Below are 19,316 nucleotides of genomic sequence, written 5' to 3' on the forward strand. Positions count from 1 at the left end.
TGGAGCGTCTTTGTACAGTGATTTTTCTGCCCTTAAAGTAGACACTGGCTGCCTGAAACTTGGCTTTGTATTTTCAGTGACAGTGCTGTCATACAGCCACCTGCATTGAAACAGTGATGGAAATGTGCTTAAATTAATGTGAACATAGCTGTCCATAATGTGTCTCAGCTAATGATAATAATAATAATAGTAGTAGTAGTAGTAGTAGTAGTAGTAGTAATAATTCCAGCTAACATAGATTGTCAGGCTCTCTCAGCCAATTCCATGTAGTATCTCAATTAATTGTCACAGTAACTCACTGAAGTAGAAGCTATTGTTGTATTCATGTTAGAAATGAGGACAATGAAATGTGGACAGGTTAAATAACTTGCTTGAGGTCAGATATCTGATCTGACAGTGAAGGAAGGATTGGAGCCCGGCTGTGTGACGCCAGAGCACGTGATCATAGCTACTACTGTAGTTTGAGTGCATAAAAGTATTTTAGCGTTTCTTCCCACTTCTTAATCCTCAACTGTAGTAGGCCTATGCCTTGATTGAGATGTTATAACTCTTTATCGTTTAACTATCATCTTAGTCCACCTGACATAGTTTTACATCACTGCAGGCAAGTATTATGTAAAAATATCTTTAGGAAAGTAATTCGGGGGGAAAGGTGTAGCTCAATGGTAGTGTGTGCTTAGCTTGCATGAGGTCCTGGGTTCAATCCCTAGTACCTCCATTAAAAATAAATAAATAAACCCAATTACCCTCCCCAATAAATAAATAAATTAAATAGTGCAAAAAATATTCCTTAAAAATCTAGAAAAGAAAAGTAATTGAGAAGATTTCTGAATACAGACGATCAGGGCAACAGTAGAGAACAAAATGTTCACCTACTGCTGTTCTCAGCTCTTTCCATTTGTGCTGTTAAGTCGCAGAGAACTTGAGTAACAGTTTCTCCAAAAGGAAGAGTTCTGAAGATCACGTTTTCCCTGTGCCTGCAGACGGTGTTAACAAGCTCAAGCTGATTATTTTGTTCCCTAATAAATTTTCTCCGAGAACCGTGACAGAAAAGCCACAAGAAGTGCCATCACCATTAATTCCCAGATTTTGCCTGTTTCTCCAGAGGTTCATTTGCATACCATTTCCCTGTTCATGTGTGCTGTGCATTCATTTTATCATTCCATATGTTAAAACACTTATAATTGACAAAATCTCCACAAAGGGCCTTTATTTGTCAGCAGAGCAGAAACCAGTCCGTTTATGAAAACTGTGTTCCTGCATAACCATCGCTTGTTGAAAAGATCCCTGGTGTGTTTCCTGTTATTCATGCATAAAATGTGTCAGGGATCCTGCAGAACTCATTACAAAAAGGCTTTGTGTTTGTGTCATTGTAGGCTAAAGGTAAAGAGAGACAGTGGCTAAGACACCAAGCTACTGGGGAACTAGACGATGCCAAGATCATTGATGGTCTGACTGGAGAAAAAGCCATCTACAAACGCCGGGGTGAGCTGGAGCCACAGGTGAGCCCTGGTGCTCTAGGAGCCTGGGTCTGCAGTTGGGTCTTCTATACAGGCAGATGCTTTCTTGAGTTGTTGTCTTTGTCAGAACACCATCAACCCTAAATATGGCAACCAAGGAAAGCATTATGTTTTTTTAAACTAGGAAAAAAATAAACATAAATATTATACTGTTTATTATATGAGTCAAGATCCCAGTGTGAGTCAAGAAACACCAGGCACACTCAAATTGAGCAATTTCGGGAACAGTTAATAAGAACAGTTAATAAGAAGACTATTTATAAAAGTAAGGGTGAGGTTTAGAAAATCAAAAAACAGACAGTGTGGTATCCCAGCAGCAAGGATCTGACCCAACTCTACGTCTAAAAGGGGAGAGGAGGGAGCACTTACCGGAACCCAGGGAAGGCAGTTTTTGGAGAGGGCTGCCTGCCAGGAGCCGTGCCCTTCAGTAGCCAGAGAGCCCACCCACGGGCCACAGCAGAGAAGAGGCTGAAAGAACAAAGAACCCATCCTCACCCTCGGATCTCCTGCCGGGGCCGCCCATCAGTGGAGCCCACTGGAAGCCAGCAGCCGGGAGAGAAGCCAGTGCAGTGACACAGATCAGCTCCTAGGACATCGAGCAGGGTGCCCTGGAGGGGAAACCAAAGACATGTGGTGTCTGTGAATCCCAGAGGGTGTTGTGAGTGAAAACACTAGAACAATCTTGGTGGGTTTCTATTGTTCGGTTAAAGATCTGTGTCCATCCTGTAACTGGAAAAATGCTTAGAAAACAAGGAATTTGCCCTGAAATAATTCTAATTATAGTGTGTAAAGTTTTAGACAGCCATAATATTAAAATATTTGCGATACCATGGCAATAAGGGGAAATACGGAACCTCTTTGAGGCTCTGTGACTTCCTGTGTCCCTGAATAACCAGAATTGGTGAGTGGCCACTCTGAGCTGGGGGTGCAGCGACTGGTGGAGGGAAGAGAGCCGCACACTCCGTCTAAATGTTGATTCGGAGAGGATCCTTTAGTAGTTGTGGGAGTTCTTCTTTCTGTGTCATTGGTATGAGTCATCAGCTGCTTCCTTTAGTGACTCACCGTGGTCCACAAATGTGTGTAGATACATTCGAAATTGTGAGCCGTCATAGAAGTGTATGCGGCACTGTTCTTCATTTAGGCAGCCTCAGCGAACTTTTAAGAAATATACTGAATTTGCCGCCAACAACCATTACACTCTAATGCCACCAGCAATTTTCTTGAAGCTCCTAACTCTGCTCATTAGTTTTCATACATGTCAGCAAGTGTGTAGTAACAGACTAATCTGGAATTTTTCTTCTTTTTTTCTTTGTAAGTAAAACCGACAAGCATACTTTCATTTTTAATCCCACAAATTGGCGGGCCTGAGTCCAACATCAGGCCGCAACTCAGAAGAGTTTCCCGTTTTAACTGACCGCTATTGCTAGACGGCAGTTCGATGCCACTTGCGTGGCTTTAACCGCCAGGAAAAGTAAAGAGAAGTAGCAATTCAGTAACGGGAAGGAGGAGGAAACTGAAAGCTTCTTAAAGACAAAGGACCCTGAAGAAAAATTTTCCTTCAGCTCTTTGCCAGACCACCCCTGGCCCCCCCTACCCCTCACATCACCTTGTTTTAGGAATCGGACCTCTCTTGCAGACTGTGTGGGAAATGATTTTCAGGTCACTGCAGAGCCAGTACAAGTAAAATTGATGTGGGCTTCCAGAATAACTCCATCATGCTAGAGTAACTGACTCTAAGACGTGATGTGAAATTGACACGTGGGAGGTTATATCCTGCCAGATTATTATTTTTAAGACAACATCAGGGGGAGGGTATAGAGCTCAGTGGTAAAGCACAAGCTTAGCATGCACGAGGTCAAAATTTCCATCACTAGTACCTCCATTAAAAAAATTAACATAAATAAATGAACATAATTACCTCCCCCCTCCAGGAAAAAAAAAACCAACATCAGCCTCAGGAAGGGAGTTTTACTAGACTAAGTTGGTGCTTAAAAGGACCATATTCCAAAAGGAAATCTTTCCCACATGGCCCCACTACCAGCACGAGTCTGAAATTCTGTTTACTGAAATGTAATCAGTAGATGCCTCCCCACCTGCCAGGGCAGCCTGTGCAGGGCCCACCGCTGATCCGCCAGCCTCATGGCCCGTACTCTGGGGCCCGTGCAAGCCCCCCTGAACAGCGGCCAGTGATGGTTTTCTGTTGTCCCTCCCGCAGCTGGGCAGCCCCCAACAGAAACCCAAGCGCCTGCGCCTGGTGGTGGATGTGTCCGGCAGCATGTACCGCTTCAACGGCGTGGACGGCCGGCTGGAGCGCTCAATGGAAGCCGTGTGTATGGTCATGGAGGCCTTCGAGAACTATGAGGAGAAGTTCAAGGTAATGGCATGAGCTGAGGAGGATGGGAGCCATCCCAGCCCACACTTGCCCAGAGTCAGCCCGAGTTAGGCCGAAACCTTCATCTTAACAGCTCATGTGTCAGCACTGAGAAAGTCAGCCTTTGGTCTTATCTGCCCTAATAATCAGAAAATGATAAGACCATCATTTAAAACCTATTTACAACAGAAGAAAGCACTGCACTTCCCAAGTTATATGATGTTAGCTATGATGGGAGGTGGGGAACAGTTACATAGAAGGACCAGAAGTCTCTCCCCAGATTTCTCAGAGCCACTATCCTCATCCCAGTTCCTCCCCTCAACCCATTCTTGCCCCATTGCCAGCCAGGCGGCTTCTCAAGGTTGGAGTATGCCCTCAAAGTGCACTGTCCCCAGCATGGCTTTGCCTTTCCACACGGGCGAGGGTCACAAGGTAACAGACGTCTCTCCGGCTGATGGGAAGGGCTTACCCTGGAAGGAATACAGCTTCCCATTTAAACGACATCCATTTTGGTATTCCCAGTTTGCCCTTCCTCATCCTTCTGAGGTCTGAACTGAGAAGGGATGCCCCGCAGCATGTGTGACTGCCCAAGATGAGCCCATCAATCCGCCTTAATCAGCCACAGGGACCCCGCACTCCTGGTCTTGACCAGAGCACATAACCTTGAACACAGTCACATGCCGTGTCATTATTATCAAAAGTTCAGTTGAGAGGAAGTGTGTACTCGCAGATGTGTGTCATGAGTACTCAGCCCACCCGTGCATATTCTAGACCACATTGGGCATCAAACACGTCCTGCAGAAATAGGCAGTCTCAGATCATCATCCAGTTTGACATCCTACCTGCACCTCAGGATTGCTGTCCTGAGTCGTGTCTGTGTGTCTTGATGGATACAGTGAAACAGAGATCGTGAAAGCCATCACTTCATTTACTCTGGGCCCACTTTTGAGGCTCCCAGAGTCCCTTGCATGAAGCTGGCCATGAGAGATTCCTTTTAGAATTAAGAGGTAGGAAAGTGGCCGCTCTAGTCAGTGCATGCTGCTGCAGGGCGGGCTCCCCGGCTGTGCATGAGTACAGGATACAAATGCAAATAGGATATGAACTTGCACCCTGAGGAGTAGCGTTTCCCCTTGTGATTCGTGAAGACCACGGATCTTCGTGACTCCCTGTTGGATTTAGTTGCCAGGATGCTCTGAGCTAAAATCCAAGCCCCGTTGAGCCAACTCTGTCATGTCTTTTGGTTTACGGACTAGTGTTCAGTGTTCTCCTTCCCTTGACCCTCCCTCCCTTCAGATAAGTTTTTCTTGATTTGGGATTTTATTTTTTACTTTTTTGTTTTATGGGTTTCATATTTTTTTTTAATGTTTTAGATCCTTCTGGTATGAGGTGAAGTATCATTTTCTTAAATCACTTCGACCACTGATCAGCAGTGGATGGCTAGACAGCCAGTGCCATCAGTGTAAATCCCACGTGACATTTTGAAACCTCTGGGTTCTGCTAATGTTTCTATCAGCCCATTCACCTCTCTTGTGGATCTTGAAGGTCAAGGCATCTCAAATCCCTCAGCTTGAGTTACACGAAGATTTTAACCCATCAGAGACCACGGCAAACCTACCACTATTAAAATTAGCATAGTCGTAGGTACTCCTAGGATGAAATTTTCAGTTAGGAAGATTTCTGTATCTTTGAGAGCAGAGCTGCTGTTATGTGAAGCTATTTTGTCTAGGTCTTTAAAAAGATTTATTAGAAGTTCACCCAGAAATTGGTTGACAGAGCTCCCTGGGACTGGGTAAAGGATGAGACAGAGGGCAGGATGTGGCGAAGCCGACAGGGAGTTGGGAGAGCTCCCCCACCAGAGCCTGCGGGAAGATGGTGTGGTTGTCACAGAGCGTGTTCAATGTTTCACTGCATCTCACCCGCAGGGAGACGTATAGAGAGATTCATATTTGTCCAGTTCTCATTGCTGAAAGTCTGTCATCTGGAAGAAGGATTAGTAATAACGGAAATGTTGCACACACAAAAAAATAATGTCAAGGCAATCAGCATTTCACAAGATGTCATTTTGTTTTGCTTCTAACTGACAGTTAGACACCAAATTATTGCCATCTGACCTGCTGCATTTCAACTGAATTCAACAAAATCACAAACACGGGTTGAACGCTTGCTAAGAGCAGAGTGCTCCTCTAGGTCCACGGTTCCCTGCCATCCTTGAGCTTGTAGCCTCGTGAGGGAGACAGAGAAACCAATTGTGATAGAAAACTCAGTGAGGAGGCTCCAGTCACAAAGGTTCAGCAAAGCATGCCTCTCAGATGCCCCGGAGGGGCCCCTTCCCCCGAGCAGTATTTGGTTGATAGCCTCCCCGACTGCCCCAACTGCCCTCCAGCTTCATCTGCAAAACCACAGAAATACTGATAAGAGACTGAAGTAATGTATAAAACTGACAAATCCAGTGAAAGTACAGCAAAACACCACGATAAAATAACTTTTTTCAAGGCTTGAAGTAGCTTCATTATTTTTTTTTAAATTTTGGGGTTTTTTGGGTGGGGTAATACTTCATTTTGTATGCTATTTGATTTTTCACAGGAAGTACTTGAAGGATTTTGGTTTTTCTTGTGCGTACATTCACTACATACAATTTGTTTAGAACTTTTTTGGAAGCATAGAGAGTCTTACGAAACTTGTGCCTTTAAATCTTTCCAACAAAAGGAGAAAAGCCTTAAGACTTCACCAAACAAGCTCTTTGAGGAAAAGTGGTACTTAGATGAGTGTCTGGAGGGACAGGGAAGGAGAGACGGGACAGGGAAGGACGGTGAGTCTGGTTCCTGCCACATTCCCCATTATGGACGTAGCCATCAGAGCTGGGGTCACCTCGCAGGTCATTCCCTCCAGTTTCCTCACTCCTCAGACAGGAAACCGAGACCCAGAAACATTAAGCCCTTTGCCCAAAGTCGGAAGGCTGGTTGGAGACAGAGAAGAATAGAGCCCAGGACTCTTCTTCCTTTTGTTTTCCCTTTTATGTTTTGTTTTTCAACTTTCCCCTTTATTTCCCAGGTTTTTTTTTTTCTGTTGAAAATTTTTAAATCTACAAAAAAGTTGAAAGAACTGTAAAATGAACACCCACAGGCCTTCACTTAGATTCACCAAGTGATAATATTTCCCCCTTGTTTGTTTCGTGTTTCTCTCTAAATATGTACTCTTTCCTCCTCTCTGATCCATTGGAAAGTAGGTTACAACTATCATCATACTTTATGTCTAAAGACTTTATTATGGTTTTCCTAAGAGTAAGGATGTTCCCTAATATGACCTCGATACCACTATCACGTCTAAGAAAATTATCAAAAATGTCATAATATCTTATAATATCCAATCCACATTCACTTTTCCCAGCAATCCCAAAGGTTTATAATCCTGGGCTATGCATAGAATATAAACTATCCTAGCGGTTTCTAATTATCTTTCCCCATCTACTCTGGGATCCGGTCAATGTCCTCACCTTGTTTTTGGTTGGAGTGCCTTGTTAGCCTCTTCTCACCTGTGACAGCCTTTCCCCCCACTACCATTGCACTTTCCATGACGGTCACTCTCCTGAGTCCAGATTGTTTGTCTGGTAGCCTCCCCCTCATCCTGGATCTGTCTGGCTGCTGTCTCATTGTGCCCTTGACCTTGTCCCAACATCCTCTCTATTTCCACAGCTCCTAACAGGCTTTCTCCCGACAGCAGATACACTGGAGACGTCGTGTAATCTTCCCACCACCCCTGCCAACATCACCACGATTCTGAGTGGCTGCAGGCTACCCAGTCCCTGCTGAGTGGGGCTGGCCAGGTCTCCCTCATGGAGGGTGGGCAGGTGGTGGGAGGGAGCCTACTGACACTCTGAGAAGTGGCGGTGCACCGTTCACTCTGTTCTGTATCTTTACACAATATGATCGTACTCAACTCATTTAATCTGTCTGTACTTTCATCCTCTCATTTGTGAAGGAGGCACAAGGACTAGGGACACCTAACAGAAGTGTGTCACTTACTCCACTGGGATAAAATGATGCACGAACAAGTGACAGTTCTAGGAGCTCTTAGTGGAAACCTTACATTCCACAGCACCCCTGGCATCCTGTGTGTGACTTTAGGAATTCAGTCATGTGCCCTGAGACTTCTCACTTCTCCAGTTCCAGGCGGTTCTTAATGTTATCTTCCTGCAATTTTCCCTTCTTTGTAAAGGTATCTAGTCTGCATTTGCTTTGAAACTGTCAGAAGCCACTGGTGTGGCCCAGAGAGCTGGACTCTTCCCTGAAATCTCTCTTGGCATCAGCTTTGTATTTTCTTTGGCTTGGGCTCAACCCCTAGGCTCTGGGTCATTGGAGTCCAAGTCCAGAAGGCTCATTTGGAGTCAGCCTCCACTTTTATTCCACCTTGGCATGACTCATGCCAAACCACAGGGGCCCTTGAGCAAGAATTACTGAGAAGGGAAGGTAATTCAGTGTCAGAACACATTTCAAAGGCATCTGGAGTTTTTTAAGTTTCTCATAATTGTTCTACCAACTGAATTCCACTGTTCTCAGAAACAGCATTTACAGTAGGCTTGAGATAGAAGCAGCATTATTTGCCAATAATCAGCATAAAGTCCTCTAATCTTATAATCAGCAACATTTTGAATGGTCACGTAGCACGTACCCACTGGCGTGAAAAGTGGAATGGTAACGGTCCTGCAAACCAGTTCATTTAAGGCAGGAAGCTTTTTTTTTCCTTTACCTGCATTCCAGTTTGTCCCTCTTGACTTCTTCAAACCCCTAGGAATGTTTTCACTGTAACCTTGAAGTGGACCTCCTTTTCAAAAGCTCTTAATGGCTAATTTTTTTCTTCAAAGTATTCAATAACATCACAAGTTAGGTGACTGTTTCTCCACTGAGCACCGAAGTGGGTGGCACCAGGAAACAGAGTTACTGAGTTATGGAGAAGTTGGACTTTGAAAAAATAAAGCCTCAAATTTATTGTTTCTATGGAGACATAAGAGCCATATTCTAAGCCATGGGTCCCTAACAGTGTAAAAGGAGCCCTTGAAGGATGTTGGAGGGCGAAGGTCAGTGGGCAGTGCTTTTTACCCCTTCCAGCCTCCATCGCCAGTTCACCCAAAATAATTCTTCGTATTTTGATATTGCATGATGTTTCACAATCTGGGATTTTGTGCAATATTTCGTTTGGAGAAAGAGTTCCACTACCTAAAATTCAAAAATTTAGAATTAGGAAGCCACTATTCTAGGGCCAATGCTGGATTGTTATTGCTCATAGACTCCAAGGGTTTTGTCTTTGGAAAAGGCTTCATCAGTCCTCAGTTAGATTTAGATGATTCACTCCCTTGACAAAAGGAAACAAGGCACAGGTGTTCCTACAACTAAGTAGAGTGGACTTTTTCATTCCATTTCTTGGGTGTGCCATTGAATTATCATAGCGCCTTGGAAGCAGAAATCATCTTAGAAGTTATTTTCACCAACCTCTTTGTTTTAAGATGAGAAAATCAAGATCCAGAGAGGTTAAGTACTTTGCCCAAAATCACACAGCTGGACTGTAAAAAGCCAGGATGTCTGACTCTCTCTTCAGGGCCTTTTCTTAGTTCATGTTTTATCCCTTTTTCTTGCAGCCATCTTATTTCTGCCCAATCAGTATATTTACAGAACTATATTTTAGGAGCAAATGTACTATTTGCGCAAAGTACTCTGTCTTCTCTTACCCCTAGCATGTCATCATCCAAAGGAGGTATAACAGACATGCTTTTCTCAAAGATATCTCGGTCAGAATGGCCGAGTAAACTCCCAGAAGAATGTGGGAAGATAGAATTCACAAACCAGCACATGCTGGGAAAATTCCTTCAATCAAAAACTTAGTTCAGTGTCTGTAATTCACCTTTTCCTGATGCCTTGGGAATGTTTCACACATTTAGAAGTGGAAAACCATCATCCTGTCAGGCTCAGGCTTGGAATAAATTCTTATTGCTACTTGGAGGTAGGACCAAAGAAGGGTGTGCAGACTTCTCTGAATCCATTCAAAGTTAAACAAGAATTCAGAATTGACCCAATTGTTGATGTGGAAGTATCGGCTAAACCAACCATTCAAAAATCTTACATAGAAATTAGGAAGCAGCGGAGGGGAGAGGGACTAGTTAGGGAGTGGTTATCTCTGTGCAGTAAAAACATTGGATTTAGAGCCAGAGCACCTTGGTTTGGATTCCACCTCTGCCAACACTAGATCTCTGACCTTAAGAAAGTCTGTTCATCTCTCCAACCATCAGTTTCTTAATTTGGGAAATGATGTTAATAATTCCCACCCCGAAGTTGTGAAGAGAATCAAAATGAAATGAAATACAGAGAAGCACTTTGTAAACCATAAAGAACACTACAAATGTTGACATTATGCTCATTACATGGATTGTCCTATCCTTTCAGTGACCCTCTGAGGGTTGGTGAAACAGAGATTACCCCTACTTGTCAGAAAGATTAAGTGATTTACAAGCATACAGTGTTAAAGGTCATCTAAACCAGCATTATTTACATGGTAGAAACAAGATTTGAAGGGGTTAGGTGACTTGCCTTAAGTCGAAAAGCTTGTTAATGTCAGAGCTAAGCCTAGAATCCTTGACCTTCAGGACATTGTTCTCTTTAGTTGACTTCTGTATGAAAAGAGGTTAACTAACTAATACTACAGACTGTTGACTAACAACCTAGAGTTCTGTGGCCACGCCTCTTGACCTTTTAAATCATACATTTATCTTCTAACCCTTTGCCGCCTGCTGTCAGCAATGCCACCTGAGAATGGTGTATTTGTATGTCTGGAAGGAGATTAGAATTTCACACATCATCAGCACTCCAAAAAAATGATTACCCTTCCCAACAGAAATTTAAACAGAAATATTTTCATGAAAATGCTAATAGCTCTTTGTTCTAAGTAAAGCTGTCTTTGCCGTCGAAGTATTTTAAATCATCCTTCTAATTGGATGAAAAATCTTTTGTGTCTTGGACCAAAACTCAGCACTTGTTTTCATTTGTCTTACCTTTTTCTAAATGAATGAGGTTTTCAAAAGAAAATATAGCAAAAGGGCATTTAAGCAAGTTTCTAAAGCAGGAAAGTATTAGAATTGGTCTTTGCTGGTTGCGGCTTTTCTTTACTGCTGTGGTGTAATATTTATGTTGGATGTTAAATATGAGACTCCACAGAGATTCAGGGATGCTCTGAAAAGTGGAAAAATCATGATCAGAAAAATGCTGAGCTACTCAGAAAAAGCTATGCTCTAGATGTTAGGTGGTTGATAAGGACAGCGCGGTTCTTCTTTAGTGACTCCTGTGACCCGTCCCTAGAAGCTTGCTTGAGACCCTGTCGGGTCTGATGTGACAGTGGTCACAGCAGGACCTAGGCTGGGTGAATGGCAGAACCAGGAGTTAGAAACAGAAATGGAGACGTTGATATACTTTTTCCTTTAACCCAGACAGTTTTGAGGACTAGCAAATTACTCTCTGTAAAATGTGTTTGGATCCTTGGGGAGCAGATACTAGATAATTATAATCCAGAAGGATTGTTTTTAATGGAAACTTCAAATGATCTACAGTAACACTGGGGAATGCTCCCATTTGGATGGCTTTTGAATTCCTCTCTTGCATTTTATTTACTTTGGGCGCAGCAGACTCCCCAAGCCCATCTGGAAGATGAGAGCCAGAGCCTGCAAACCATTTTATAAGCCCGATCCCGTCCTTTAGATGTGTCTTCTCAGCCTTTGCTGTACTAATGAGGCACAGATAAAGGGCGATCCTTCTGCAGATTGCACTTTCCTTACCACATATGGGGGGTGGGTGGAAAAAAAGGAAGGAGAAGAGGGAAAAAAGGAGGGAAGAAGATAGGGAGGTCTGCAACCTACCTCGCTTTAACTCCTTTGCCTGACAAAAGTATAGGATGCTATTTTCTCCTGGGCAGAAAATTAAATGTAGACGATAGGTACGTAGACTCACGGAATGATAGATGGGTTTGGGACTGAAATGTTTCTGGAGTGTTGAATCTATCAGTATCTCTTTTTGATAAAGAGCATCCAACAACTCATTCGACTGCTACTTGTTTAATAATTAACTAACAACTTTTTTTCCCTTGTGGTAACCGGTCAGGTCGACCCTGTAAGCAGACCACATGGTCAAGTATTTATTTATACAGTGTCATCCGTTGTCATCTGATTAGTAAGAACTTTAACCATCAGTCAAAAAGGAAAAGTTTAATACATTCATAGCCCTCTCACTTCAGCCAAGTAAGAGAAACCCACTTCCGTTTCAAGGAGCTGATCTTATCCCCTCGTGTGCAAGATGGCCATTCTGTAGGATGGCCCTGGAAATCAGCTCGTAGGGTTCCAGAAGCGGTTGTGCGACTGTGCTGAGTTACACTAACCATGACCATCAAGGAGAATGGTGACTGATGACCTTGGGGCATCCAAATCATTGGTGACCTTTAGAGGGACAATTGCAGTGAAATGCTTGTGGTATAAGAAAGAGAAAGAGATATAGATTCTGATGCCCAGGGCCATCTCGGTTAGGATGCTTCTGCCATCACTCTCTCCCAGCCTTCTTCATTCCTCCCTGTGTCTTTCTCCCATCCCCTCCCCAGGGAGGATGCTCCCCAGGGCTCGGTTGAAGGGGTCCGCTTCTCCTTTCTCTCTATGCATTTGCCCTTCACAGTTGCACTTCCCCCTCCTGGGGATGACAGCCACGTCTCTGATGACATGAAATAGATTTCTTCTCTGATGCCCCCCGGCCGAATGCACAATTCCAGCATGTCTGAAATGGAACACATCTTCCACAAATTACCCAACTGCCTTCTGACTTTTTATTTTTGCCTAAAAATCATCTTAACAGGAATTTTTCTATTTTTAATTTTAAATATAATGGTTTCAGTTGTGTGATGGGTTGGGTTTTTTTGTCAGCTAGCTCAGGCTAGCCACCAATTCTCACATGAGTGCCCAGAGGAAAAAAAAAAAAGCCTTCCAGCTTCCAAACAGCTTATTTGTAACAGAATGTAGCCCACATGGGAAAGGAAAGCTTCTTAACGCTTCAACTTGCCTGCCAACTCTCTTAAAGCATTTTGGCAATAAACACACCAGGCACACTCATAGATACTAAAATGCATTAAGATGAATAAGACACAGCGCTGCCTTCAAAGGACCCACCAGTTAAAAAGGAATAGACATGAAAAGAAATCATTGCATTCCTCCTCAACACCTAAAGTACTGTTCCGCACATGGTAGATGTTCAAAAGACAGTTACTGATTGATGGTCCATTGGTGATTCCTAAGCCTTTGACCCATGACACTCCAAGTAATCCCTAAGATTTTGCCCTAGACCTAAAACAGAGAATTTTCTTGGCAGACTCCGCAGTTCCCCAGACACCGTGAGGTCTATTCTAATCTTTATATCGCCATCACAAAAATTCTTAGAGGGAGGTGGGAGGGGAGAAGGGAATTTGGGGGGCAAACCCCACGATTGCAGAGAACCATTTTGACCCAGTTATAGTTGCCTCAGTTCCCAAGCTTCTTTCCAGATTCTGTAAAAATGCTGCACCCCACTCTCAGCTCCAGCCTTTCCTCATCAGGCAGGACTGCATTGTATGCATCGTGTGCATTGTAAGATAGAGAATTTAAAAGGTGTTTCTTAAACTGAAAGATTTATCTCATGCATTTTTAAATAGAAAAGCAGATTATAAAATCACATGGTCAACATTAATCCATTTTAGTTAAAATTTACATTGATGCAGATGTGCATGTGTATGAACGTGCAACCTCTTACACGTACATTGAAAAGAAATTAAAACATAGGGACTTATACAAGAAAAAACATTAATGGGGTGGATATAGCTCAGTAGTAGAGTGTGTGCTTAGCATGCATGAGGCCCTGGTTCAATCCCCAATACCTCCATTAAAAAAAATACATACATATATATAATTACCCCCCCAATAAATAAATAAACAAACAAACAAACAAACAAATAAAATATTAACAGACGTTATCTTTGAGTAATGGTATCATGGATAATTTTTACTTTTTTTGTGCTTTTCTGGAATTTCTACAGTGCGTATGTTTCAGTTTTGTGTTCAGAAAAGATATATATGTATTAGTTTTCTATTGCTATGTAACAAATTACCATAAACCTAGCTTCTTAAAGTAATCCCTGTTTATTAAGTCATAATTCTATAGTTCAGAAGTCCAGGCAGGCTCAGCTGGGTTCTCTGCTTAGGGTCTCATGAGGCTGAAATCAGGATGTCAGCGAGGCTGGGCTCTTACCTGAAGGCTCTGGGCAGGGATCTGCTTCCAAGCCGACTCAGATTGTTGGCAGAATTTGGTTCCTTGCAGTTGAGGAACTGAGGTCCCTGTTTCAGTCCATGCTGGCTCTCAGACAAGGTCACTGCTACACGTGACTCTTGGGCCTTGCCCTGTGGTTCTGGCCATCTTAGCCACATGTCAAATCGCCCCACACTTCAGATCTCACTGTCTTTCCCTTCTACTAGCAGCCAGGAAAAAACTCTACTGTTTAAAGGTGCTGGTGATTAAATCAGGTCCACCCAGATAGTCTCTGTTTTGATCAACTCAAAGCCAACTGATTAGTAACCTTAATTTCATCTGCAAATCCACTTTTGCCTCATAATATATAACATAATCATGTATGATAGTTCATCATATTCACAGGTCCTGACCACACATAAGAGGGGAGGATTATTTAGGCTGTGTATATAGCAAGGGACAGGAATCTTGAGGACCACCTTAGAATTCTGCCTACCACAGTGTGTGTGTGTGTGTGTGTGTCTAAGTGTGTAATTCTTTTAAACTTTCCCCTGAAATTTTAGAATGGAATTCTTGGTAGCCCCTAAAGCCCTCATCAGAGTTTCTGCCTCCTTCTAGAAAGCAGAGATCACACAAGGATGGACAAGAAGTGAAGGAGCCTGGAATTTTTTCTTGTCTTTATTGATAAACACAGATTCATCTCTCTGCACTGCAACATGGCCATATGTTGAGCAATTCTGAGCAGTAACAGACCAAAGACTTAAAGACTTGTGGATCCAATGACAGTTCTTTAGTGGACAGAGGCTTCTAACTCTCTGATTCTCTTGCCTGTAGTATGACATCGCTGGACACTCTGGAGATGGCTACAACATTGATCTAGTTCCCATTAACAAAATCCCCAAGGACAATAAGCAGAGACTAGAAATTCTGAAGGTAAATACATTCAGTTACCTCTCTACTGTGAAAACTTCCACCAGATTAGGTAAAGTACCTTCTAGTCACCGAGCAGATTCACTGAGGAAGCAGCAGATACGGGGCAGGGGTGGGGGGGAGTCTTTCTGTTTCACAAACATTTAAGCATTAAAGTAGAAAAACACTTACGATGCCTACATTCCTTTTCTACACCATATAAAATTTAAACTTTGTTCCCTACATATTTGCAGGGTACTCAGGATTATATCAGGATTCTACGATGTGGGTCCCCATCTATATCCTATATATTTCTTCTCAGCCCCTGGATATTTCAGAAGGAAAAGAATGACTGACCCCTTTAAGACTACTCTGGAACCCAGTTTTATGTATCAGTTTTTTTCTAATGCTGATACAGTTTCACATACTTAGATCTACTTACTGTAGAAACACACCACGATTTTAAAGTAAATTTCTTCCATTGCTGTTGATGTAAGTACAGTGTTTAGGATTATAGCTTTGTTTATTGGAAACTCAACCCATTCCTTATTTTTTCCCTATGTCATCTCCATGCTCTAGGATGATACCAAGTTTCATATTTTCTTCCATCTTCTCACTTTAAATGACAGTTTGAGCTTTAAAAAGCAGTGCCAACTTGGATAGTTTTGTAACATTTCCTGTTTTTAATGCAAAGTCTTAACCACTTACAAATATCACTGTGGACTGTTGTCACTCTTAAGGTGCAAATTAAATAGAACTCACTCAGAGACTTCTTGTTCCTATGTAATCATTGGTATTTGTGCTTTCTCATTGTCAATAGAAAGAATTATCATGTTTGTGAAAAAAGGAGTTTCTCATTCATGACTTTTGTGCAACATCTAATTCCCCTAGACAATGCATGCCCACGCTCAGTTCTGCATGAGTGGGGACCACACATTAGAGGGGACAGAACACGCCATCAAGGAAATCGTCAAAGAGGAAGCTGACGAGTATTTCGTTATCGTCTTAAGTGACGCGAACCTGTCACGATATGGGATACATCCTGCCAGGTTTGCCCAGATCCTGACAAGCAACCCTCAAGTAAATGCTTTTGCCATTTTTATTGGATCTTTAGGTGATCAAGCAACCAGGTGAGTGTCATCTCAGGATACAGCAAAGAGCAGATATGGGGATGTTTGAGTACCTGACACCTGTCATTTCATGGGCTTCCTGTGGTGAGGGGCACTGGGGGAGGTGGAGGGAAGACAGAAACTAGGGTTGCTGCCCTCAGGCAGCTGACAGTCTAAGTGAGGGATGTCATGGTCTAGCTTATGCTTGGATGAGCATTAACACTTTTAAGTTTTTAGTCTTAAGTTTACCTTTAAACTAACCAACAATAAAGCATATAGCAAATTGATTTGTCCACCAATAAATGAAACAGTATTTTATACATTTTGCCCTTTCACATCAAGGTGTCAGGCTCAGTTCTATTCAGTTCATGTTCAAATCATATTCAAAGCAGCGCACATTTTACTATTTTCCCCACGTCAGAGATCGGGGGTGTGTGTCTATGTATTGTATGTAGGCAAATACACACATATATGTAAATGATATGTAATGTGTGTGTCTGCATATACACAGACACATACATGTAGACACAGGTAGATGATCTTCCTTCTTGTATTTCTCCCTCCATGTATATATAGTTTAGATGCTACACTAAATACACTGAATATTCAGTAGAGAAATTTATGATCAGATAAAAAATACCATTGTGGCTCATCTGAAAGGAGAGCTCTGGAAACACTCTGACACTGATCTTTCTGAATTACAAACAGAAAGAGCTCATGTTTTTTTCTCTGCTTAAAGTACTTGTAAGAAGCAGAAAACACAAGTGAAAGTGTATCTGTCAAAGGAAAGAAGAAATCCTGCCCAAAACACAAAAGGCCACGTCCGCTCTTGTCACTCCACCTCTTTCCCGTCACGCCCTAGGGGAGAGAGTCCTGTACAGACCAGGAAGCGGCTTAGTATCCAAAGTGCTGGCACCTTTTTCTCTTTCTGCCCCCTTCGCCTTGCTGCAGGACTGCATAATGCGGTTAAGAAGAGACCTAATATCATGTAATTACAGTCACTTTATTACAGCTGACTTTGCATTTTTCTCAGTTCTGTGCATTAGCCTCTTTGAGAACTTCCATGTCCTCGAACACAAACCATGCCTTTTCCCCTCAGATTTTCTTCAGGTCCAGCCCAGTATTCATCGGGGGGAGCAAGCTCAACAAATCCCAGTCGAGCTGAAATAGCTATTTTGTCTTTCTAGTGAACAGATCCTGTTTGAATACTTAAGAAAGCACAATAATACCCTTGTGGTTTCCTAGGGAAATGATCCAACATCCACTGGCAAAAGATATGTTGCGGAATTAGCTGGTCTACCGGGCATGCCAAGTGTATGATACTACACAGGATGGTTGACTTTTATTAAATGTCATTCCAAAACCAAACTTTGTTGGCACAGTGAAAGGAGGCGTTCTTTTGGATAGCACTGTGTCTTGTACTTTTCAACTGTACAAGAAAAGTACTCCAAAAATGGCCCTTTGTTCCAAATGAGAAATTGGCCTTTAAAAAAATTATCATAAGCCTGGACAACCTCAGTGTCATCGAAGCAGCAGTTGCATAAATCAGATTACATTCCACATTGTATTATGTGGGAGGGAAAAGAGAGAGAGAGAGAAAGAACCACTTGGGGTTTGGCTGGGCGACATTTTTCGAAGCCTGTTATATCTAAGGCAGGAAAAGCAGTTTGAGGGACACTGTGAGGCGGACACTTCCCCTGGATGCAGGTGAGCTGACCCCAGCTTGGTCCCTAGGGCTCTGTGCTGTCACGGGAATATAAAATACCAGGAAATGACAGGAGTAATGGGGAAATTTTTTTCTTTGCAAATTTGCTGATTTTCCCACCGAAAAGACCTTTCTTTCAGCTCGCCGCTTTCAGCATGGCTCTCCCTGTTCCTCTTCTAAGCCTCCCGTTGCCTGGTGACCGCCTATTCAGCTGCAGGCAAGGGCAAGGTATTAAAAAGTAAAAACTTCCTTTCTGAAGGAACCATTAGGATGCTGTGGTTTGCAGAGGCAGGAGGTGGAAGGGGAGCCCGGATTTGCAATGGTAATTTTCTTCCCCTGTCCATCCTCACAGGCTTCAGAGAACTTTACCAGCTGGCCGGTCTTTCGTTGCCTTGGATACCAAGGATATCCCTCAGATCTTACAGCAGATTTTCACCTCCACCATGTTGTCCAGTGTTTAAGATGTGCCCTCGACCACCCTGATGACCCTGGGATTTGAAATCAGATCCAAAGAAAGAGTATTCTGAAGAAAACGTCTCTAAAGTGCACCCATGCAATGGCGGGGGTGATGCTGGCATTCTTGGGCCTCCTGTACTTGCTCAGTAATCGGCTTTCAGACAAGCAGCCAGAGGGAGGCCCTTGCACGGAAATCTGCAACCACTGACGGGTTTACCAGTCATTAGAGAAAGCGAGTTGCCCTGCGTTTTACGAAAGGTCAGGGTTAAACGAAGACTGAGAACTATGGGGCGTGGTCTGTTTCCAAAAATCTGAGGGAAAGAGAGTACCTTGCTTTTACCTTAACACATCACCTGGTCACCTAGGATAACTAAAGTGACCCCATCGAACTGAGCCTTCGATGCCACATTCTGACCCTGAAATCCAGGTCTGGGCAGACCCACCCAACCAGCTTCTGTTCAGTAGTTATTTTTATTTTCTCCCTAACTCTGTATTGCCCAACAAACAATGATCTTATAGTATTTAACCCACTGAGAAGTCATGTCAACAGCAATATTTTATAAAAGACTGGCTTTTCTCAGTGATGTCATTTTCTTAGCCAAAACCAAAAGGAATCAGAAGATCCCTGGAGCGCATCCTTTCCTACGTGACTTTTAAAAGGCTTTTTAAATAATAAAGAGCAAATGTCTTATACTCCATTCTGCTAGGAGTGGAAAGGGTAAAGGATGTCTTGCCTTGAGTTTCCTGTTTCTTCTCATTCTTCAGTGCTTCTCAAAGTTTTCACACTACTCCATTTTGGTGTCCAAAACGTCATGCTCAAAATAACAAATGTTTATGTTTTTACTTAAAGCAAAGTGAAAACAAGGCAGTATGTTTGAACTAAATGATAACTGGAGATTTCTTTAGCTGTAAATATATATATACGCACACACACACACACCATATATGTGT

At 42.8% G+C, this 19,316-nt stretch overlaps 1 protein-coding gene and 1 long non-coding RNA gene across 2 annotated transcripts in view; one reads left to right on the plus strand and one right to left on the minus strand.

The window, feature by feature from the left end:
• VWA8 (von Willebrand factor A domain containing 8) overlaps positions 1-19,104 on the plus strand; it is a 295,349-nt gene extending 276,245 nt beyond the window's left edge. Inside the window, exons 41-45 of the mRNA XM_072976319.1 lie at positions 1,377-1,502; positions 3,736-3,894; positions 15,021-15,119; positions 15,987-16,225; positions 18,262-19,104. Coding sequence (XP_072832420.1) covers positions 1,377-1,502; positions 3,736-3,894; positions 15,021-15,119; positions 15,987-16,225; positions 18,262-18,370 — 732 coding nt within the window. The 3' untranslated portion in view covers positions 18,371-19,104. The remainder of the gene's footprint in view (positions 1-1,376; positions 1,503-3,735; positions 3,895-15,020; positions 15,120-15,986; positions 16,226-18,261) is intronic.
• On the minus strand, positions 1,467-14,284 carry LOC140701138 (uncharacterized). Its single transcript, XR_012080033.1, has 3 exons — positions 14,190-14,284; positions 2,016-2,128; positions 1,467-1,600 (listed from the first exon to the last, which is right to left on the minus strand). It is a non-coding gene; the product is annotated as an uncharacterized lncRNA (long non-coding RNA).
• Positions 19,105-19,316: the final 212 nt, after the last annotated feature.

The sequence above is a fragment of the Vicugna pacos genome, chromosome 14 (genome assembly GCF_048564905.1).
Source record: "Vicugna pacos chromosome 14, VicPac4, whole genome shotgun sequence".
NCBI lineage: Eukaryota > Metazoa > Chordata > Mammalia > Artiodactyla > Camelidae > Vicugna > Vicugna pacos.